The sequence below is a fragment of the Puma concolor genome, chromosome B3, assembly GCF_028749965.1.
Source record: "Puma concolor isolate L17-30 chromosome B3, mPumCon1.1.hap2, whole genome shotgun sequence".
Lineage (NCBI taxonomy): Eukaryota > Metazoa > Chordata > Mammalia > Carnivora > Felidae > Puma > Puma concolor.
Window position 1 is genome coordinate 31,923,918 of NC_141672.1, and position 24,157 is coordinate 31,948,074.

The 24,157-nt window shown below is 38.2% G+C and overlaps 1 protein-coding gene across 7 annotated transcripts in view; it reads right to left on the reverse strand.

The window, feature by feature from the left end:
* Nucleotides 1-241: 241 nt before the first annotated feature.
* PCNX1 (pecanex 1) overlaps nucleotides 242-24,157 on the reverse strand; it is a 169,027-nt gene continuing 145,111 nt past the window's right edge. For 5 of the 7 annotated variants that reach the window (XM_086709392.1, XM_086709393.1, XM_086709391.1 and 2 more), the window contains 11 exons: nucleotides 18,949-19,202; nucleotides 17,005-17,235; nucleotides 16,273-16,373; nucleotides 15,342-15,492; nucleotides 10,010-10,240; nucleotides 8,711-8,985; nucleotides 6,868-7,073; nucleotides 3,970-4,412; nucleotides 3,423-3,563; nucleotides 3,177-3,213; nucleotides 242-3,028 (listed from right to left, as the gene is read on the reverse strand). In XM_086709392.1, the coding sequence (XP_086565518.1) occupies nucleotides 2,742-3,028; nucleotides 3,177-3,213; nucleotides 3,423-3,563; nucleotides 3,970-4,412; nucleotides 6,868-7,073; nucleotides 8,711-8,985; nucleotides 10,010-10,240; nucleotides 15,342-15,492; nucleotides 16,273-16,373; nucleotides 17,005-17,235; nucleotides 18,949-19,202 (2,357 nt within the window). In that variant the 3' untranslated portion in view covers nucleotides 242-2,741. Of the gene's footprint in view, nucleotides 3,214-3,422; nucleotides 3,564-3,969; nucleotides 4,413-6,867; nucleotides 7,074-8,710; nucleotides 8,986-10,009; nucleotides 10,241-15,341; nucleotides 15,493-16,272; nucleotides 16,374-17,004; nucleotides 17,236-18,948; nucleotides 19,203-24,157 lie in introns of all 7 variants that reach the window. The other 2 variants (XM_086709397.1, XM_086709394.1) reach the window with 1 other exon arrangement.

Below are 24,157 nucleotides of genomic sequence, written 5' to 3' on the forward strand. Positions count from 1 at the left end.
TTTCTATCAAGTACTGAAAATGATGTAAAAAAGAGGGCTCACACCAAGTTATAAGCTCGAAGATTAACCAAAAACTTAATTTTGAGTTGTAAAATGATTTTTGCCACTGAATGAGAGGAAATGAGAAAAGAAAGTAACAATTTATAATTCACTCCAGGACTCTCTCTCAAAAGAAGGGAAAAAACAAACTCAAACAAGACAAAGACCAGAAAGGTATCAATGAGACTCTGTTGAAGGGAAATGCATAAAAAGCTAGTGTTTTAATGACATATTCTTACTTTCAAATTATGGAACTCTGAAAGTTTTGGCAAATGTGAACTGAAGACACTAGTGTGTGTATGCTGGAGTCTTGTACACTAATGAAGACAGTTAAGCAGGGAATCTAAATAAGCAGTTCACTATTCTCCAAGGGGGGCTGGGAAAGGCAGAATAAGACATGTATGATCAATTTACTCAATGAAAGCATGTATATTTCCACATAATAATTTAGGTCCAGTTGTTAAGACATGAGTCTTCAATTATCACTGCTTCCTCTGCCGTAATTATTAGAAAAGTATTCTGACTTTTAAAAGACCATCAGGTTTAGACTAAAAAATAAAAACAGGGCTCCTGTTAGGGTTTCTATTCCATAAATTCCTTCAAGGGTTATCTGATAACAAAATTCAACTTGCTTTGAGAAGAATGTCCACAGTTATCATGCCAAATCAAGACCCAATATATATGTTCCATATAAAATCTAGTCTTACATTTTTAGAGCGTGTAATGTGTTTAACAATTGGGGGTAGGGGGTGTGAGGCTAGGAATAGCCCTTCTGACTGAATCATCTGAAGCTCAGATTTTTTTTTTTTCTGTGTAGGCAAATGAATTATCTTCCATTTAGGACTGAAATGATTCCACGTATCTTCCCATCTAGGTAATGACCATGAAAAGATCATATTCATTTCAGAAAGAGAACAGGCAGCAGGAATCATAATTCCTTTGAGAAGATTTTAAATAAATATAGATGGTTAGATAGACAGATCATATATTCGGTTTCAGAAGAGAAACATAAAAGCCTTGGACCTTAATGACATACTGTAGATTTGCCAAAATGCGGCAAATACAGAATGTAACAACAGTATCAGGAAAATACGTTTTAGTTGGTCAATTTAGAATGGGTACCTTTGTGTAAAGGTTCAGTAAATCACTTGACAAATGTTTTTAAAAAGTACTTTTGGCAAAGCGCAAAGTCTGGAAATGTCAGCACGAGGTACACTGGATCCTGAATAACTACGAAAACTGTAAATTAGAAAAGGGCAAAATAACCACACTGTGGAATGGAAATGTAGTCGGATGTTAGTTTTCACTCCATCTACGGAAGTGTTATGCTATACTGTGAGAGCGACAGTAGGGGTTAGTGCGGAAACAGCTTCTCTCTCCTGTCACCTCATCAAAAGATACTTTACACCTGTGTCGTCCAATACAGGAGCCACCAGGCACATGTGGCCGGTGAGTACCTGAAATGTGGCTAGCGCCACATGGGGAAAGAGTAACACTCTGGATGTATCAGACTAAATAAAATACACATTGAAGATTAACTTCACACCTGCTTTCTACTTCCCGTTTGCAGTGGGGTGGAAAGATGGCTGCTCCTAAATGCTCAGGAGATGTATACATATTCTTTGGAGTTTCACACAAAAGGGGAAAGTTTTCGGAAGGATTTAAAAAATGCCGGAAGTTGAAAATTAAATCTAAACCACAGTTTCCACCTAGCCCAATTGTAAATCTGAATTATATATTTCCCTGAATACACGCGTATTTAAAAAAAAAAAAAAAAAAAAAACCAATAAAATTTAAGTTATGAGACAACATATTAAGTCAATTTCACAGTTATAAATATTTCAAATTACACCTACACACTATAAATTACAGGAAATAAAATTCAAGTAATAGAAAAAGAAGAGAGGAGCAAAATAAGAGGCGAGGTTATTGAAGAGGGACATAACAAGAACTGCACCATCTGGATAATTTCGTTTGAAAAAATTTTACTTGATTAACTGAACTGCATGTGAGTAACTTCAAGAGCTAATGACTCTGAATAGAAAAGCAATCGATCCTTTTTTTAAGTTCCTGGATGCTCATCTTCTTTGAAAAATAAAAGTATTTTCTTCCCAGAACTGACCCCAGCAGAGCTTGCCCCAAGAGGAGCTGGGGCACACCGGTGCTGGAGCGCCTCCGATGTGTGGACACAGGAGCTGGCAGTGGTGTTCACAGGACCGACGCACTGACCGCTATCTCCAACGATGAAGCTATGTACCTCTTGACCCTTAACGTTCATTTTAGAGAAAACACCCAATGTACTGGCAATGGAGTATAGGTTACTGACAAAAAAATGAGCAGCACAGTTCCTGCTATGTATGTTTAAGGAAAGGGCAGGGGTTAATCCCAAAGGCAATTTAAATAATGGTATTTTATTTTTATATATAAATAAATGTTCTGAGAAATCTCAGACTTTAGTGCATTGTTGTAAAAAATTAGTGCAGTTTTCTCATTAAAGTTTTTTAGCGCTCAAGGAATAAGATAAATCTATGTCTGTTCATAGTCTCTTTCACTGTACATGAAACTTTCATACTGCTAAACGTCAAAGTGAAGGTTTCTACACTGGTCTGTTTTTAAAAATCAAGGTAAATGGATTTCATGTTCTATGACAAAACATGGCAATTATTTTTGGCAAAGAAATTAGAAAAATATGAGATCGTAGTTTAGAAATGAAGAGTTTGTTGATTTAAAGCATAGGCAATGCATAGGAAAAAAATTTTTGTAAGGATGTAATTTAACAGAACTTTATCCTTCATGCAAAATGTTTTGTCGGCAGCTAACTTAAAAAAATAGTTCAGCTTTATTTGGGGATGGAAACAGTGACAGGAGTCAGGGTGAAGGGCGAAGGAGAGGCGCTTGGCCGAGCCCACTCTACATCCAAGTATCTCCCACACAGGAGCAGAGGAAAACCTGCAGGCGTCTTCTGCGCTCTCCTCTCTTTTTCCAACGTCTCGGAATGGAGAGGGAAGAGAAATGTAGTTATAAAACACTGGCTCACACTTCAGCCCCAAGTTCTAGTACCCCGGTTTCAATGACAGTCACATATTTATCATCAATCTGGACCAGAAGTACTGTCTTGTCGATGTGGGATCTAGTACCTGGATCTCTGCTGCAAGGCACCCATCGGTGAATCACCTAATGATTCAGAATAAAATAAATTAGTGGCAGGGACCTTGAATGTATTTGCAAACTTCACTTAAAATTAGAGACAGTCATTCTGTTTGATAATTCAGCAAAAGGTGCATTTAAAAAAGCATGAGCATCAATTAGCTAAAAACGTGCACACAAGTCGGTCAGGCTACACAAAAAGTGAGAGCAGGGGTCAGTTTCGTAAGAGAACTCACATGGCCTTCCATGCCCTCCTGAGGACTCCAGTCTTTCCAGCTGTTTCTCCCAGCTTTTAACCGGACACCCTCATCAGGCCACTGCAGCTCTTTCCTTTTTGATAGGTTGATCCCATCCAGAACTTGACTGGGATCCACGATCTGTATTGTAAATAAATATGGGTCATTTCTAATTCAATTTTTTTCTTGATGATGACAGATTATATAATCTCAAGTAAAATCTCTTTCCCAGACTAAGTCTCAAGTTCTCCATGGCCTATAACTGGACAAAAAACAATCTGAAAGGCCACCTCCTGAATTCCTTTTAGCCTACAGCAGACCTTACTGCCAGGGCCACATGACAACAGCTGAGTGCGGAACAACAATCACCACTGAGAAACTACTTGCCTCCAGTTTTCAGGCTGGCAGAAACTTTTTTCAACATTCAAAAACGTCCTAGTCTTCAGACTAAGTAATATGAGGTGTGTTTTCACCAGCATCCTCCACCCGACAAATGAGAAATAAACACAAACAGGTGAGACAGTGCCAGAACTGTGGGCTTACTCACTTGGACTCTGTAAATCACTTCCCCCCTTTTGGCGTGTGAATTATTGGCAGGACTTAAGGGGTTGCCCGGCTGGGCGTCGGCGGCACTGCTCTGACCTCCCTCTGTCCCAAGAAAGCCCACGAGAGTGTGATGTTTGCAGGCCGGGATGCTCTGGCTGGAGCTGCTGGAAGAGGGGAGGCCATGCTGCACACAGCCCACGCCGCTCTGACCGGAGGGCTCCATCTGGTTCACCATGGAGAGGCGGGACTGGATGGAGGACGGCAAGTTCCGGAGCGATATCTGACTGGTGGACGAGCGCCGACAGGGCACGAACCCCGTGGTGGACATCCGGAGAGACGAGTGCCGGCTGCTGTAGCAGTAAGACGACTGGCTGGCCACTGAGGCCCGAGCAGGGGACTGTCTGACCAGGCTTGACTGGACAGAGTGGGAGCTGTGGCTAGTGCCTAGCGAGGGAGAAACAACAGCACTTATTCCAGATGGCGTGATTCAAACACGGTTCTTTTCTTTTTTTTCCCCTAAATCTTCATCCCTTAAGCAAAATGACTTGAATGTACTGAATTTAACGCTTATATTCAAAACTTTTTAAGTTATCAAAAATAAATAAATATTTGAGATCGGTTTTCTTGTGCGGTTTTGATAATATAATTTTAATTTGCTAAAGCTTGTCAATTTTTTTTTTAAGTTTATTTATTTGAGAGTGAATGGGGGAGGGAGAGAGAGAGAATCCCAAGTAGGGTCCACACTGTCAATGCAGATCACAAACTGTAAGATCATGACCTGAGCCAAGATCAAGAGTCAGTCACTTAAGTGACTGAGCCATTCAGTCAGTTTGCTGCCCAATTTGCCTAAATTGCCACCCAATTTGCTAAAGCTTTTTAAAAATTAAAATTCTGGAGTAAAAGAAAGACACAAATAATTTCAGCAAGTATCTGGATTTAATGCTGGGATAAATCCTAAAATATCTTCCACAGAAATATTTCAGAATAACAAGAATAACTCTTTATTACTTCAGAAATTAAGTATCTCATGGAAACGAGACCATGAGAAATATTTACTAAGGATTCATGTGGCAAGATCCATAACTATTTCTCAAGGTATAGAATTAGTGGCCTTTCAATCCGTTCCAATGACACACTACACGGTCTATAGAGAGATGATGATACCACATTGCAATCTTCGTATCCATTACAGGATTGCTACTATACATGAATTATCAGTGATACTGAATAGCAGGTTCTTCTGTGTCCTTTTTCAAATTGCTTGATAGAATTCCTCAGGTTTGTCTTTTTCCTGACTCCTAACAGTAATGTGAGAATTAGAAAGTAAGTTTTAACTCTAATGAAAAAATTCCTCCATGTACTTTCTATCTGAAAACACAAAGAGCTGATCAAAGTAAGAGCATGTAAAAAAGCACACTGAAAGTTTTAACTTTTCACTCAGAAGTTAAAAAAGAACCACAAGATGTTGATAATATACCTATTTAGTCTTGATTACAATGCTATTGGATTTTTTTTAAACATAAGTAAATGTCTTAAGACTTCATATAAAGCGGGGGGGGGGGGGGAGACAGTACTGAATCAACCAATCAGCCATATGAAAACAGATTAAATCTGATTCCTACTGCATACCATGTGGATTGCAGATATCATGTAAAAGGAAAATCAGTAAAACAAGAAAAAAATACCATCAGTGCCTTGGGATAGGAAAAAATTTCTTAAGTAGGATATAAAAAGTACTAATCAGAAAGGAAAAGATCAGCAAATTGCTCCACACTAAAACCAAGAACTTCTTGTCAAAAGAGAAGCTACTCGGGGTGCCTGGGTGGCTCAGCGGGTTAAGCATCTGATTCTTGGTTTCGGCTCAGGTCATGATCTCACAGTTCTTGAGTTCGAGCCCTGCATCGGGCTTGGTGCTGACAGCATGGAGCCTGCCCGGGATTCTGTCTCTCAAAATAAATAAACTTAAAAAATTAATTATATATATATTTATATAACATAATATATAATAATAATCACATATAAATTAATTTATACAATATATTTATATAACATATAATTAATAATTATATATGCATATATATATACATACATATATACATACATATACATATAAAAGAAGGGGAGGCACTCTTCACAGAAAGAGAATCGAAAGTCAAGGGATAGAATGGGAAAAGACATTTGTAGTACAGAAAACTGACAAAGAACTTGAATACAGAATATACAAATAAAATAAGAAGACCAAATAGAAAAATGGGCAAGAGATTTAACAGGTACTTCAAAGAGAGAAACAGCTGATAAACTCAATTTAAAACCTTTCAGTCTTGGGTATCAGAGCAATGCAAATTAAAACAATGAAATTAAAGACCACCCCTTCTCCTGTTCTGAGCAAGCAGGGAACCGATAATACTCCAGGTCAAAGTTTACAGGATGGGCATTCCTTTGTATAACTGGTGAGAGTACCAACTGGTTAAAAAAACAAAAACAAAAACAAAAGCTTCCTGGAAAGACTTTTGGCCTTATGTGTCATGAATCTTAAATATTCCCATAAACTTTGATTTAGTGATTGCATTTTTAAAGTCTCTAGCCCAAGAAAACAGCAGTCACAAAGTTTATTTGTAACATTCGAAGAAACCAAATCATTGACCAATGAAAGAGAAGTTAATCACATTATAAACTAGATTATTATTAGCCTTTAAAAATTATACTTACAAAGACATGACATTTCAAATTTTACGTATATATAAAGGGATAAATATAAATAGGATAACATCCAACCAGGAGTCAAACAAAATATTTTTACATATTTCCAAGTAGGTAATCTAGAATCCTCTTTAGACATGCATACTAACTGAGCCCCAGAGCTAAGAGGCTTAGACACGTAAGTTTGTTTTCACATTACCTAGTGTTGGAGGATAAGACGTGACAGGTGGATGGGGTCCTGCTCCCGACCCTTGCCCTGGATTTGCAGTGCTTCCCTGGGACACATTGCTATGGGGGTCACTGGCACTTGTTGCATTGTTACTAGTGCAGGAAATTCCACCTCCAGTGTCGGAATCTTCAATATTGCCACCACTGTTACAGCCAGCCCCACACCCTTTCCTTAACCTGGGAACAAACACCAAAGTAAGCAGCATTATCCCACAATCACCTCAAGATAAGGGTTTTATTCTATTTCCAGCTATTCAGAATGTTTAATGCTACTAACATTCACCTTCCAAAGTCTTTACAGCATAGTCAATATGAGAAACAAAAAAAGGTCAGTTATGTTTTCAAAGGATGGCCTAAGAACTATTCCCGTTATACTCACTGCCTCAATTCTTCCCAATCTACCTTCACTTTTATATACTCTATCATCTTTTCTGATCTTGCCTTCTTTCCTGAACCATAATAAACTGCACATAACAAAACTGCACCATTAAGATTACAGATGGAAACAGAATTCTTGGCAGTGTCTGTTCAGCGCCTCTGAAGTGTGCACCCCTGAAGACCTCATTTCTGCTGTAGCACACTTGGATGAGCACTGCTGTAATCACTGCCCCGCCCCTGCCTTTTTAATGTGGGGTGACCAACTATCCCGGATAGCCTACAATTAATTGTCTCAGTCTGGCACTGAACGTCTTGCTTCCCAGGAGACCTCTCAGTGCTGGGCAAACCAGGGCAGTTAGGCACTCTAATCTCTATACCATTTCTCTCAGGGGAAGAGAACTCAACCTCTTCAAGGCAATTCCAGCACAACGGATAGTTTTGGAAAGAAATTTCTTCGAACGCCACTCTGGTTTATTTCTTCTTTCTTATACTAAAATGGTGAAACTTTTTTTTTTTTCTGAATATGCCTAGAAGAAGATGTCTATTTGAGAGTTTGCCACCCCAGTTCCACATCCTGTTTTTAAGTTCTGTTATTTAACGATCTGAACAAAAGCTTGTAAGAAATTGAAGATACTCCGTGACTTTTCTTCACCAGTCACCAAACTATGATGTTCCTATACAAAACACCGTAATTTACTAGACAAAGGAAGAGAAAAAATTCATGTGCACACTTGAAGACACCACAGATTCGAGATCTGAGTGATGACTCGATTGTTAAAATGGCAGTAGTATCTCCGCATCGCACAAGCAGGAGTTTCAGCAAATACAGTGTGCGCCCCCTACTGCTAGAATGGAATAAAACAAAAGTAATCAGCTTGTTCAGGTTTCCTACGTTTTTCTCTAATTTGCCGTTTGTTGGCTCACACATCCTAATAGTGGCACTATGCTGCAATATAGAATAAGAAAAGCTAAAGAAAAGGGAACTATTCAAGATTCTACCAAATGCTGGAGGAATGGTTCTTTTTTTTTTTTTTAAAGTTTATTTATTTATTTTGAGAGAGAGAGAGAGAGAGCGAGCACAAGCAAAGAAGGAGCAGAGCGCCAGGGAGAGAATCTCAAGCAGGCACAGAACCTGACGTGGGGCTCAATCCCATGAACAAGATCATGACCTGAGCCAAAATCAGGAGTCAGACACTCAACTGACTAAGCCACCCAGGTGCCCCTGGAGCAGTGGTTATTGACCAGAGTTGTACATTTGATGTACTGAATAAGAGTTTGAAATAGACTACTTCCCGAAGTTCCTGATAGAATAGGTTTAGATTGTGCCATGGCATCTGTATTTTTTCTAGCAGCTTTCCAGGTGATGCTCATGAAAACTGCTTGGATGAAGATGGTCAGGACACACCATCACTGAAATATGCAACCCCATGGCTCACCTGTGCCAGGTTGACACTATGAAGTTTCTGATATTGCCCAAGCTGATAGGTCCCCCAAGGATTTCTTTAAGCTGTTCGTGGCTGTCAGAGTAAGAAGTTGTCAGGGGGGAGACAAAGATTGGGTAGCCAATAGGTTGATCACAAGATGAGTTTATCATGTTTCTCAGAGCTTGTTTTGCATTCTGGATGCTCCCTCTCTCTGGATTACGGTTACGTAGAAACACAAGCTCTTGCTGTTGTCCTGCCCAAAGACCTCGGACACATTCCTTATTAACCTGAAAACCAGAACACGTGGGAATTAGGTTAAGGGGCCAAGAATGAAACTCATATAAACAGAAGAGTATAAATGGGAGAGATACAAAAGACCTATGATAACAGTGAAAAGAAATACAAGTACGTCACATTTGAATAGGAGCTCTTCAATTTTCCATTGTCATTCGTAGGCTGTTAAATAATAAGCAGCCACGGTACTCTCTTCCCTGGTCTGCCTTACAAAAATACCAAGTTTACCAAATTGATAAAGTGTTGCATTTTGCAATTGGGGTAATAAGATATTTTTGATAGAAATGAGCAGTAACAAATATTTAGAGTTAAAAGGATGTTTTTGACTTTGCAGGTTGATTAAATGAAGTAGATAAAAAGCAAATCGTTATAAACTATTAAAATAAAATCTCAGAAATTAAGCTACCTAAAGCCATGAGATGTTTAAAAAATCAAAAAATAAAAAACAATGAAAAATACAAACTATGGTATTATTTTGCAACCTAGGAATCAGATTAGCAATATGGTGCTGATATTCTAAGAGATGCTGATATTCTAAGAAGAGATAGCATATATAATAGATAAGACTCCCACAGAAAGAAAATAAATAAGCAAACATTATAAGACTCTATTGTACTTGAGAAAATTTCAGAGGACAGAATAAATTACATTAAAATAAATCAAATTAAGTGCTCATAAATAATGCTAATGTAGTATGGTCATTTTTTTTTTTTTTTTGTCTATAAAAAGAGTTTCAATGACTTTTTTTTTTTCTTAACGTTTATTTTTGAGACAGAGCATGAACAGGGGAGGGGCAGAGAGAGAGGGAGACACAGAATCGGAAGCAGGCTCGAACTCACGGTGGGGGGGGGGGGGGGGGGCTCCAACTCACGGACCGTGAGATCGTGACCTGAGCTAAAGTCGGACGCTTAACCGACTGAGCCACCCAGGCGCCCCTTCAATGACTTTTTAAAGTTAGGACAAGGTTATGTAAGTTCCTTTCTTCTTTTTTCAGACACAAACGCCTCAAAAACTTACCTTAATGACTCTGAAGCTCAGGTATCGTCTATTCAGCATTATGATCTTATATTCATTGGTGCCATCATCCATGACATGCCGCAGAGCAAGCAGGGAGGGAGAATTGGCAAGAACCGCGCTCCGCCACGCAGGGTCCCCTTCATGAGCTATTACGAGGTTCTTTTCATGAGACACAATGGCTTCATAGAGCACAGTAGGGTCATCATACTCATCTGGAGAAGTGAAATGATCCTAAACAGAAATAAAAAATGTTTTTTTTTTAAAGTTTATTTATTTTGAGAGAGAGACAGAGCACTAACAGGGGAGAGAGAGAGAGAGAGAGAGAGAGAGAGAGACAGAGAATCCCATGCAGACTCCACAGTCAGTGCAGAGCCCCACGTGGGGCTCAAACTCACGAACTGTGAGATCATGACCTGAGACGAAGTTGGATGCTTAACTAAGCAATCCAAGTGCCCCCAAAATATGGTTTATAGGAAGTGAAGGACTTCCAGTGTACTGATAAAAGCTTCTATAGTTACTACTCAGTTACTAAATGAAAATTCTTAAAAATTGGTTTAATATGAATGTTTCATATCCATACATATTATTGTTAGAGATAAATCAGAGATTCTTAAATTCAATCAGATTAGGGATTAGCTCATTACTGCCGTACTACTTTTGTAAATTCTTCAATCCAACCCTATCCTCTAAGTTTTAAATAAATAAATACCTTTCCCATTTTTATGTATTTTCTTTTTCTCATTCAAGTTGGGTTTTACATGTCTTCATTCACACATAATTTTTTTCTGTTCAAGAACTGTCTCACTGGTATCAGTTAAGGAAGGCTAAACTACATAAAAGTTCCCTCTTACATACAACTCTAATATACATAAAAGTTCCCTCTAATATAACTCTTGGTGACACTGACACTCCAGAACTCACTCTAGAATTCAGCGGAAGCTAGAATTCAGCTGAAATACAAGTTTTGTTTAGCTTCTTCCTTGCTTCTCTCCCTTCCTTACAAATTCCCCGGAGGGCACCCTGTCAATCTCTTGCACAGGAGTCCTGGACTCTGACTCTGTTTCTAAAGAACGTGGCCTAAGCCACGTTTACAAATTAACAATACCTCTGTACACCAACCCTCCTAACCTTTCCTTTAAATATTAAGCTCACTTTCTCATATCAGCAGATAACCAGATTTCATATAATGCACTCTCTTGTAGCAAATAGTTCCTCTAGGGAAGGAACAGTTCCTTTGTATGGTAGTGTTGGTATAATTTTTGAATGGAAAATAAAAGTGCAGACCTAGGCAATAATTATATTCTTAATAAAATGGACAAAGTTGGAAAATATTAGGCATGTCAAAATGGAGTATGTTTAATCTTGTTCAAATATTTCTTCTCATTGGGCTGAATGAATATTGCTTTGGAGGCAAAGTATTTGAAACAAGCAGAATGTCCATGAATACAGAAATTGCTAAATAAACTGTAGTTAAAAATCATACCCTGAAATACTACAGAGCTGTTAAAAATGTGATGTGCCTCTGTATGTGCTGGCTATTCATGTTATATGTATTTTTTAAGTTTATTTATTTTGAGAGAGAAATAGAGAGCACACACATATGTACACTGAGCAGGGGAGGGGCAGAGAGAGAGAGAGAGAGAGAGAGAGAGAGAGAGAGAGAGAGAGAATATCCTCAGCAGGCTTCTTGATGTCTGCACAGAGCCCAACACAGGCCTTGATCTTACGAACTGTGAGATCATGACCTGAGCCAAAATCAAGAGTTGGACACTTAACCAAATGAGCCACCCAGATATCCCATCCATGTTATATTAAATAGGGGGGGAAAGCATATGCCACAGATCATTTTATGTAGCACAATTATATTTTTAAAAAGGCAAATATTTATACATATAGATGGAAATGTCTATGAACTTAGGGAAATCAGAAAAGATATACATCAAATTATTGGCAGTGGCTGCTTCTTGGAAGGGCTGTACAATGGTATGGGGTGATGGGAAGATACTCTTGGGTGATCTTTTTCATTATGTTTCAAATAAAAAGAGCAAATGTTCCCAGTTCTGGCAAAAGTTTTTCAAAGGCGTTTTAAAAATACACTTGAGAAGTTATAAGCCAATGCATAAGATATATTTTTTGAAGATAATGAAACTGATTCATTTAGCATTCATTGGCGGCCAAGCATTGTGCTAAGCAATGATGATGTAAAGACGAATAAGAAATATGGGGCACGTGGGTGCCTCGGTCAGTTGAACATCTGACTCTTGATTTTGGCCCAGGTCATAATCTCAGGGTTGTGAGATTGATCCCCATGTCAGGCTCTCTGCTGAGCAGGGAGCCTGCTGAAGATTCTTTCTCTTTCTCCTTCTGCTCCTCCCCTGCTTTCTCTCACGCACACACTCTCAAAACAAAACATCTTTGTCCTCAATCACAGACTGACTGTAAGATTTTCATCATGTCACTTATAAGCCAAACTGGATGTTGAGACTAATGACAATGGTAAAACAAGGAGGTAAAGTGTTTTACAAAATGATTAAATAGAGAAGAAAACACATGAACAAGAGAACACATAAAAAAGGCAATTTGCTTAATTTCTCTGAGTTCTTAGTCTTCACCTACCAAATTGGGATTTAAATGATTTTCTGGGTTGGGGCGCCTGGGTAGCTCAGTCAGTTAAGGATCAGACTTCGGCTCAGGTGGTGATCTCACGGTTGTTCGAGCCCTGTGTGGGGCTCTGTGCTGACAGCTCAGAGCCTGGAGCCTGTTTCAGATTCTGTACCTTCCTCTCTCTCTCTGCCCCTCCCCCACTCACCTTCTGTCTCTGTCTCTCAAAAATTAAATAAATAAATGGGTTTCCCCCCCAGTTTACTAAAAAATAATAATGATAATGATAGTTTTCTGGGTTGTGGAGACATCATGTATATAAGAACACTAATATGCTGCACAACAGTGTAAAATTATAAATACTACACAGATTATAAATTTTAATTTATAAAGTAAAAACATAATACATTAGATTGGAGAATTAAAAAATCAAAAAAGAACTGTAAAGGAAAAAGCAAAAATTAAAAACACCTACAAAGTACTAAACACACATTAGCAAAGATTGAGAGGCAAGGGTTAAGAGAAACTTTATATTTCTAGCTTTCTGGGGAAAAAAAACCTTTTTTTAAGTTTGAAGTATAAGTTACATATAACAAACGATACCATTTTAACCATGCAGTTAGAAGCATTTTGACAAATATGCACACCCATGTAACCACTGCTACATTCTAGATATAAAAGTTCTCCCTCATCCCCAAACACTCCTTCCTGTCTTTTGGCATTCAATCAATCTCCACATCCCAAAGGACCACTAATCTGCTCTCTGTGGCTACAGACTAGTTTGGCTTTAGATTTTATATAAATAAAATTATACAATATGTCTCTTTTTATGTCTGGCTTCTACTCTGCATAATGTTTGAGATTCATTCATGTTGTGGAGTCTAACAGTAGTCCATTCCTTTTTATTGCTAGGTAATATTCTATCATGTAGATATACCATAGTTTGTTCGTCTGTTGATGGACAGTTGAGTTGTTTCCAGTTTGAGGCAATTACAATTAAGACTCCAATGCACACATGTGTGTTCTTTGTACAGACATAAACTTTCATTCTCTTAGGTAATTATTTCTGGGTTCTATGGAATGTGTATGCATATCCTCTCTTTTAATATTGTTCGCTTAACATTGCCCATTTTTTGCTTTTGGGAGTTTTCAGGAGTATACAACATACAAACCTTGGAGATTACCTATTTACAGATCTATCTTTTCTTGGCCTGAGAGTCCCTCATGGGCAACCCAAATTCTGTCTCAAAATGATGCTCATAAATGGTTGTTTCTTACCACTGAATGGGTCCACCTCAGCCTTCTCAAAGGTGTGTCAGAATTATGGAATTTTTCCAGGGGCACTTGTGTTCCCTACCTTCCCCTCACCAGCCTTCCGTGGCTCCTGGGTTCCTGATTCCAACCCCTTACCCCCTGCTTGTCACTGTTGTTGTCAGTCACGGCTAATGAGAGTGAGTTTACCCAACTGTGTTGGGCCATCATGTAAGGTAGAGAAACACTGTCACAGGCAATAACGCCACCGCCAAAGGAACATGTAAGGAAATGAACGTGGCTGTAACAGGTAAGAGCACCTGTAGGGAGAGATGGCGGCAAAGACCTACGGTATCAGAAAATACAGATACCCTGTGCCTCAGTTTCTTCTCTGACAAATGGAGATAAAATACTTGTCATAACTTTTAGAATTAACTGACGATCTATTTGGAGTTGTTAGATAATCATGTTATGTAAAAGAGTATTTCTTACAGAGCAGATATATTAATCAGTGCCTTTTGAGAAATTCTGAAGTTTTAAAAACACTTTAACCTAAAGTCATTATTTTTTTCTTTTAAAGACACTGAATTGTCTCAAAACCAGAAAGCCAGTCTGAAGATGGACAACTCTTTGTTCCCAAATGTACATTTTCTCCATGATCCTCAAAATACTATTCCATTTTCAACAGAGACTTTCAAATAATATATCCCTGATCAGTAATCTCCTAAATAATATGGGACATTGACTTTATTCCAGCAGTCTTAGATTATAGTATTATCACTTGCAGAGTAATTCACCCTTTATGTGGGGGGAAAAATATTCAAACAGATTTGAGTATAAAATATGCATTTTAATGAGGCTTATCAGGCAGTCTTTGTCACCAGATCTGATGACTATTGTCAAGTGGAATGATTAGGGCAGCAAGCACCAGTTCTTAATCTCATAATACAGTCTTGAAATGATCCAGGGCTTTGGAAACGTATTTGGGGGTTACATTTTAATTTTTATTACCCTATTAGGATTATTTAACTAAGGCTAAATCTGTCCTGACCATCTATCGTTCTGTATAACTTGCTACACTAAACACAGAGTTCAGTAATAGCAGCACTTACAACTCCACTGAGATGCTACTCCACTGCACTGGGAGTTGGCTAACATTCAGCTACGGAAGAGGCTTGAATCACATGTGAAATGTGAGGTCAAAACAAGAACTCTAAGAGTGAGGGACCTTTATTTCCAGTTTGTCACTGCTTACAGTTTGACTCAAGTTCGTGCCCAGGTCATTTACTCTTTAATATTAATATTCAAATTTACTCTTAGAAACATACGTTCAGGCTTCTAAGATTTAGTATCTTGCCATAAATCATGTTTTTCTGTTTTTCAAATGAAATGTTTCTCAAAAAGTTCCCCAGGAACATAATTTGGAAGTGAACCAGCACCATTAAACACCAGTAATACATTATAGTTTTCCTTTTCTTACCTGATGAAGTTTAATGGACATGCGGATCCCCGGGACTACTACTTTCCTTAGTAATTCCATGTCAGCAAAGATCCATTCATCTCGAATTGAAGAAATACGGAAATCTCCCTTAAATAGGGCATGCAGTCCATAGAGGAATGACTCTAAATTACTGTTAGGATTGGAGATAAAAGTTTACACATTTTGACAAAGATCTACCATCACACTGATTCTTACATGTGGTTGTACATCAGAATCATCTGGGAGTGTTTTGCAAATACAGATTCCAAAGACTGTACTAATGCCAGAACCCCTCAATCAGAATCACAAGGGATATAGGGCCTGTTTGAGCTGGGATCCTTGTTTAGTAACCACTATAACAGTGAGTCCATGAAAATCAACAACGAAGAGTATATAAGCTACAAAAACTTAAGGAGGGCCTATTGGAAAACATATAGTAATCACAAAAGAATCTAAACCAGGTAATATTTCTTAATTCTAATTCATTAAGATGCGTACGTATGTCAAGAAATTCAGTTTATATTTATACTCCCTAAATCTAATGTACTATATTAGCCATATTAAAAGCATAAATGCTTTGGACAAAAACTACATGGATACATGGAAAAATAAAAAGAGGTAAATCATTAGAAAAACAGATATAAAACAGGGGGAGACCAATAAACTTTATGGGGTGATTATTAAAAATGCCTTAACTCCATTAAATTCTTGTTACCAGTAGTTACCCACACGTGTGAATTTTAAAAGCCAGCTATTAACCACTTGAGAGAACTCAACTATGTTCAAAGATCTATAAAAAACCAGTATCAGAAGAGACTTTTGCAATAAATTAGCATAGAATAAGCATTCTAAAAAGCTATCTCAGATTTTTCAGATTTATGTTATATAACTCCCCCTACTCTTTGCCTGAAAACAGAAATGCCTTCCTTGCCTGGACATATGGTGGGATGCAGTCCCCAAAGCTCTCCGTCCCAGAACACAAAGTCCATAACAAAGAGTCACCAGGGATGAATCTTTGTCTACATCCAGTGGCTTTAAAAAACAAAGAACATTAGTTATCAGAAAGGTATAAAGGTATTTTAACAAATCAGAAGATATTTAACAAATCAGAATGAAGAACTCAACTAGCATACAATTTCCATGTCTTCAAATAGTTCTAATGAGAAGAAGCTTAGCAAATCAGTATAAAATGAAGTATCAATATGTATGAGGAGGCTCTTTGAAACCTTTAAGTAAAATCTAATACTTTATAATAGCAGAACAAACTTAAAAAACTGGCTGTTTTATAAAGTATAAGGATCTTAGCAAAACATCTCAAAGTATTTACTGGTATACACCATTACTGATAACGTCCTCTCCTGAAAATACAATATTCTATCTATTAATTAGTTATTTCTGGACATAAGCTGGCTATTAGTGACGGCTGTATTACCCTCCCAGTGACTATAACTATAGTAAAGAAAATCACATTGCTATCTGGAGAATACTGCTTCCCCTCAACCTCTGAGTTTTGTTTTATTTTTTTTAACAACTGCAGATTCTCTTACTCAGATGATCAGGAAGAGGAAGATCTGGAAAAACTGACCTCATAATAACAAACAGGGATAGTCTTTCCATCTCTGAAAAAATAGGCTCAAACAGTTATAAATGAAATAACCTCTACCTTTGCTCTTCGGGAAGAGCAATACTCTATCCAGTTGAGGTAAATCACACAGAAACTCTCCCTGGATATGCCAGCTAGTCGATGGTCATAGTCTTCATCAATGTTTGGATTAAATGTTGGGTCTACATCAACATAATTTCGATCTGCACACAAACGCAGTCCCTCCTGCATTGTCTCATTAGCTAGCCACTCCTCTAGCTTAGAAGAAGTTGTAACATAATAAATGATACCCTAATGGGGAAAAGATTTAAAAAAAAAAATCCAGGTTAAATTATAATTTGGATTCACTCCAATTTCTCACTAAATAAATGCCAACAGTTTATACTGATTGTATAACTTAATATTTTATTCTAGCTCAATACTGTAAGAATACATTTTAGGAATGCTGTAAAAAATGTACCTCAGGTCTTTCTGGATGAACAGTTAATTTAATACTTTAAAAATCACAACCATAAATTCAGCAAGGCAAATTCAAAATAATTCTATTGATTTTAGAACTTTTGAGTTTAGGGTATTTTAAGAGAGGCAGAAAAACTTTACTGTGATGGATTTGAGAAATTGCTCATAGAAAGTTATTAAATCAGCTTGTGATACTAGGTCAAGTTATAGAATTATAATAATAAAGTGACAGAAATATATCTATTTAGAATCAGAATTGGAAAATCCCATATACACATGCAGACGCACAGCATGTAAAAACTATAAACTCTATCTCCCTGAGGTTGGGTTTAACCAAACATTAAATATAAGATTTAACATTCATCCCAATCAGCACAAATAAGGTGATACATAGAGGAAGTAAAACAGATATGGAAAATCCAGACATGGGTCACCGAAATTTAGCATACATTTCCCTCTTGAAAATATTGGCCTTGTCTGCAGGCCGCCAAATCATAGCTGTGCTGTAATCTTGTAAAATCTTCAGCAAAAACAGAATACCGGTGTAGTAAAGAACTAGCCTTGCCCAAAGAGAGGTTTGGTATCTGCCCTTGGGTCCTGGGAAATAACTTCTACTCCCTTGGAATGCCTTGGCTGATTAAGACTCTTTGTTCACTTGGGGCTTAGAGCCATGACCTCTGGAGGAGCTGGAAACTAAGGCTGGCCGTGTGGGTGGTCAGCCACATTTAAGTGACTGCACTCCAATAAAAACTCTATATACCGTAGCTGAAGCAAGCTTCCTTAGTTGACAATACTCTGTGAATACTGTCACACATTTGCTGCCAGGAGAAATGGGCATTGTGTGCACAACTACACCGGGAGAAGATGACTGGAAGCTCATGCCTTGGTGTTTCTGGACCCTGCCCTATATGCCTATTTGTATGGCTGATTTTAATCTGTATCCTTCCACTGTTATAAATCCTAATCAAGAGTATAATGGCCTTGCTGAGTTCTGTGAGTCCTTCTGGCAAATTACTGAATCTGAGAGTGGCCCCTGCAGTGGTGTCACAAGTGAGGGTGGTCTTGGGGAACTCCCAAATCTTGCAATACTTTTATTCAGTTTATTGAAAGCAGTGCAAAGCAGTGGTCAACAGCAAGGGCGCAGGAGTCAGACAAGCCTATGTTTTAAATCCATAACTCCATTTGCTAGTTAGAGGAGTTGGGACAGGTAACATCTGATTTTTGTTTACTTGTAAAACAGAGATGTGATACTCCCTTAGGAAACTGGGTAAGATACATATATTTGTATATATGCATATTCCTTAGCCCGGTGCCTAAAACACACGAACTACAAATAATAGCTATTATTATTAATAAAGAAATGGACTAAGTTCAACTAAAAAAAGAAACAGCAAGACCTTCATAGGTATACTTTACTGACTTACTGGATACTAGAGAATTTAAATCACTACTTAGAAGCAAAGCACAGGTACAAAAAATATACATAAGTCTTTCCCAAGAAAAACTTCCAACTATCAGAAGATCTAATGAGGCACATTCCCTTACCTTGACATAGTAAGTGGTGAGTACTTTCCGAAGATCAAAGACTTGAAGCATAGAAGCAGCACTATTGTCAGTGATGCTATACCCCTCCAGAATATACTTAGTGACTATCACTTCCCAAGCTAGCCAGCGCTGGCTAAATGCAGCATTAAATGAAAGCACATGAGGAATATGACCAGGTTCACAACAGCAAAATCCTTCATCTTCTTCAACGCCTTCAGTAATGGCCTCTACTTCCCGTTGTTGACAGTAAGTACCTTAAAGAGAATGAGAGAGAGAGAGAGAGAGAGAGAGAGAGAGAGAGACACGAGTGAATACAAAGGAGAAAAAAAAATATGAAGTAGAAAAATAAATGCTTCAAAGACACAAGAAATTTAGAAAAAAGACACCTTTTATAGTAATTGAAAGTATGTGACTGATTTGCCCTGGAATGTTCATTAACAAACTGCAGGAAGCTCCAGAAAGTAGACATATCATATATTCATTTCCTGAACAATCACAACATGCATTAGTGCATTGAAGGTTCTGAAAATTTGCGCAGTAACCTTCTTAATTTTGATTCACTGATCCCAAACTTTTCAAATTTGGGTTTACAATAGCATTTATGTCAAATGAAGGCCAATGAGTAAAAGGACATCTCATGAAGGTTTGAGTTAATTCAATAAGGGAAGGACTGAATTAGAAGTAAATCGTCACAGGGCACACAATATAGCCAGACATGCAGAACTCAAAAGAATCTGAGCTCTGTTTTTCAGTATCATGTCCATACTGCAAGCAGGAATATTATGTGCATCCTGCTTATTTGGATATATAAACTGTAAAGGTTCATGATAATTTAATCTTAAATACATAATTTTTCTGCTGCCAATTCCAACAATAATTGGTTAAAATTATATTATTGGCATTTGAAGCTTATCTGCAGATAAAATTTAATTAGTTATGAGATCTGATTATTTAGCACTAGCAAACAATTCTTTGAAGTTACATTCTTTTATACAAGATAACAAACAGGCATTTCCTGCATTAGTGTTACTGAAGGGAAAATACAAAATTGGAATACACAATTACACCCACAGCAATCTAGTGCCAATAAGATATCACCTGTCACACTGATGTTAATTTTTATCTTATCTTGTTCTGTGGTCTTGCTTCCACTTAATTAGTCAATTCCTTATATAATAATTATAAGGGGATTACACATAATTTTATAAAGGCACATATTTAGGCTAAATAACTTATATGAGACTTTACAATAATTTTTTTCTTTAGGGGCGCCTGGGTGGTGCAGTCGGTTGAGCGTCCGACTTCAGCCAGGTCACGATCTCGCGGTCCGGGAGTTCGAGCCCCGCGTCAGGCTCTGGGCTGATGGCTCGGAGCCTGGAGCCTGTTTCCGATTCTGTGTCTCCCTCTCTCTCTGCCCCTCCCCCGTTCATGCTCTGTCTCTCTCTGTCCCAAAAATAAATAAACGTTGAAAAAAAAAATTAAAAAAAAAAAAATAATAATTTTTTTCTTTAAAGAGAACATATACACCATCTAGGTTTGAAAAACACTGCTCTGAGAGAAACAGATGCCATGAAAACCAACCCGGGTGGTGGTGGTGGTTTTTGTTGGTGTTGGTGGTGGTGTGAACGATAAGGCTGAAGAGGTAGGCAAAACCAACCCGGGTGGTGGTGGTGGTTTTTGTTGGTGTTGGTGGTGGTGTGAACGATAAGGCTGAAGAGGTAGGCTGGGACAGGGCTCAAGAGCCATGTTGTTTATCACTCTAGAACTCTGAACAGCTCTGCTGTTTCATTTCTTACTCAAGTACATTGCTGAGTACTTCCGGAACAATGTCACACCATGGTAAAAAGAAAAACCCTGGCTTGAACCTCACATTAACAGGAACATCTGCTGCAGCTGACCACCACACACGCTCATGACTACAGATCTATATTCACAAACTTTTTTTTTTTTTTCCCTTTTCAGAATAAGGATGTGTGTGATTTTAGGAAGTATTTTTCAGACCAATAAAGGAAATGAAATTCAATCAAAAGTCTCCTAGCATCTTTTGGAACATCGTATTTTATTGTCTTCTCCTATAACCTATTAAAAGATGAATTCTATTAATTTGCTTTCTAATACTTAATTTAAAAAATGAAAATGACTCAACTAGGAAAAGGAACCTGAAAAAAGGAACTCCTGGTTTCTGCTGATTCTGGGTTCTGAAAAATTTTGCATCTATGGCCACATGTGGGTTAAACTAGTTACTTTTTTAGTCAGTTTAGTTGTATTTTGTTATCAGTATTACACTGGCTTTGTAACAAGCCTGGAGAAATTCTCCTTTTTCCATGTGCCAGAATAGGCTAGAGAGGGCAAAGAATAATTCAGTTTCTAGAAGAAACATCCTGAGACCGGCATTTTAAAAGTGTGGCATGAAGCTGGGTCTGTTCCTTAGATTTTATGTTATTACTTCATTTTATTCATTTTGTCATCTTTCTGGAAGGTCTGACTAGACCAAAGGTTTTTTTTTTTTTTAATTTTTTTTTTTTTTAACGTTTTTTTATTTTTTTGGGACAGAGAGAGACAGAGCATGAACGGGGGAGGGGCAGAGAGAGAGGGAGACACAGAATCGGAAACAGGCTCCAGGCTCTGAGCCATCAGCCCAGAGCCCGTCGCGGGGCTCGAACTCACGGACCGCGAGATCGTGACCTGGCTGAAGTCGGCCGCTTAACCGACTGCGCCACCCAGGCGCCCCTAGACCAAAGGTTTTTAAGTAAAGGAGAGACACAATGAAAGACAGCTCTACTCTGTGCAGATCACTTTGTGAGCAGTATATAGAAAAGACACATGGCAAGAGGGAACTTGGAGATGCTGACATTTATTGAGGAGACAGAATGAGACCCTTGTTCAGAGCAGCAGAATAAAGTGAACTGAGTAACTGCATTAATGGGGGGTGTTTTTACTCTACCATACAAATCCCAAGAACAGTTCCTACCCCAACATACCCTGGTAATACATTTGGCTTAGAAAATAAAGTCATTAGGGGCGCCTGGGTGGCGCAGTCGGTTAAGCGTCCGACTTCAGCCAGGTCACGATCTCGCGGTCCGGGAGTTCGAGCCCCGTGTGAGGCTCTGGGCTGATGGCTCAGAGTCTGGAGCCTGTTTCCGATTCTATGTCTCCCTCTCTCTCTGCCCCTCCCCCGTTCATGCTCTGTCTCTCTCTGTCCCAAAAATAAATTAAAAAAAAAAAAAAAAAAAAAAGAAAGAAAAGAAAGTCATTAAAAAACATAGGAATTAATACTAGCAACTGAAAAAAAGAACACTGAGACCTGGAAAGGGATTCCAGAATACGTTATAAGGAACCCATTACCAATTATTTCCTGGATTAGCTATGTCTTTCAGTCACTTCATAGTGAATATTACTGATGAAATTAAATAAAACTGGCAATTATGAAAAACAGACATGTCGAAAGTAATTTAAGTAAAAACCGAGAGGAATCCCATTAGCATAATACATTTTTGACCTATAAAGTTTGACCCGGGGGCGCCTGGGTGGCACAGTCGGTTAAGCGTCCGACTTCAGCCAGGTCAGGATCTCGCGGTCTGTGAGTTCGAGCCCCGCGTCGGGCTCTGGGCTGATGGCTCAGAGCCTGGAGCCTGTTTCCGATTCTGTGTCTCCCTCTCTCTCTGCCCCTCCCCCGTTCATGCTCTGTCTCTCTCTGTCCCAAAAATAAATAAACGTTGAAAAAAAAAAAAAAAAAAGTTTGACCCGGAAAACTGTGCTTGGCAGAAGTAACATTTACAAATAAAAAGTTAACACTGTAGAAGTTATGATAATAAAATTTTGGTAGACAAAAAAATGATTGATAAATCTTTGACATAAAATTTATATGGAAAAGAATATTAAGAATATCAGTAAAATAAAAATGGAAATGAAATAAATATAAAGGGATTTAACCAAGATGTATAGCAAACTGATCAAGAAATCTGTTTAGTTGAATGTCACTTAATATTTAGAATCCACTGCAAGACACAGTAAAATCAAGGAATTAAATTGGCTTAATGGACTATACCCAGAAGATACATCAAAATGCTCAGCAGATCCAAATATCTTTTTGGCAAAATACTGACACTCTTGATTAGTATTTTGAGAGGCAGTAGGTAGTTGGGACAGGGGATAACACTGTGAAGGAAAGAAAATAACCAAAGATCACAAGATATAGGCAAGAACATAAACAGACCTCATGAGAATTCTGGAATAAAAAGAAAGGAGAAACAGCTACATACTTACTTAATCATTCTACAAAATTAATTATGTATTATATGCTAACTGCTGAAGTAAGTACTGGATACACAGTAATGAATACAGCAGACAAGATTCCTGCTCTTGAGGAGCTTACAACCTACTGCAAAGGTTTGCAAAATACAGCCCAGGGCCAAATCCAAACTAAGAATGGTTTTTGTTTTTCAAGCATTGTTTAAAAAAAAAAAAAAAATCAAATAAAAATATGCAACAGAAAATGTGCATGCTTCCAAAAGCCCAAACTATTTACTATCCGGCTTTTTACAGAAAAGTTTGCCACCTCTGGGCTAAAGGAGAAATACACCTCAAACAAACACAAATAAGTATGAAATTACAATTATGCTGAGTGCTAAGGAGGTATAAATGGCAACATGAGATAATCATGTGGGCTAGGTGTTTAGAGAAGGCTTCTCTGAGAAAGCAATATTTAGGTTAATGCTTAAAGATAATTAAGGAATTAGCCAGGTGGAAGACTGGTGGGAGGAGGGGGGATGGCTGGTACGTTTTGGGCAAAAGGAAAGGCAGTAAAAATTCCTTAGTAAAGAACAGCACAGTTAAGACCCTGAAGGCAAGGCCAGTGTGACTAGAGTGAGTGAGGACGGTGGGATAAAGTGGGGTTGGAGAAACTGGCAAAGCCAGATAACAAACAGTGTGGTAGGGCATGCTAAGGATATGAACTCTATTTTAAATGCAATGGAAAGCCGCTGAAAATTTTAGGTCTGAAAGGGATATGATCAAATTTGCCTGTAGAGAAAAAATCACTGGGGCACCTAGGTGACTCGGTCAGTTGAGTGTCCGACTCCTGATACCGGCCCAGGTCATGATCTCACAGTTCATGATATTGAGCCCTGTGTCTGCCAGCGTGAAGCCTGCTTGGGATTCTCTCTCTCCCTCTCTCTCTCTCTTCCCTCCCCCCAAATAAATAAGCATT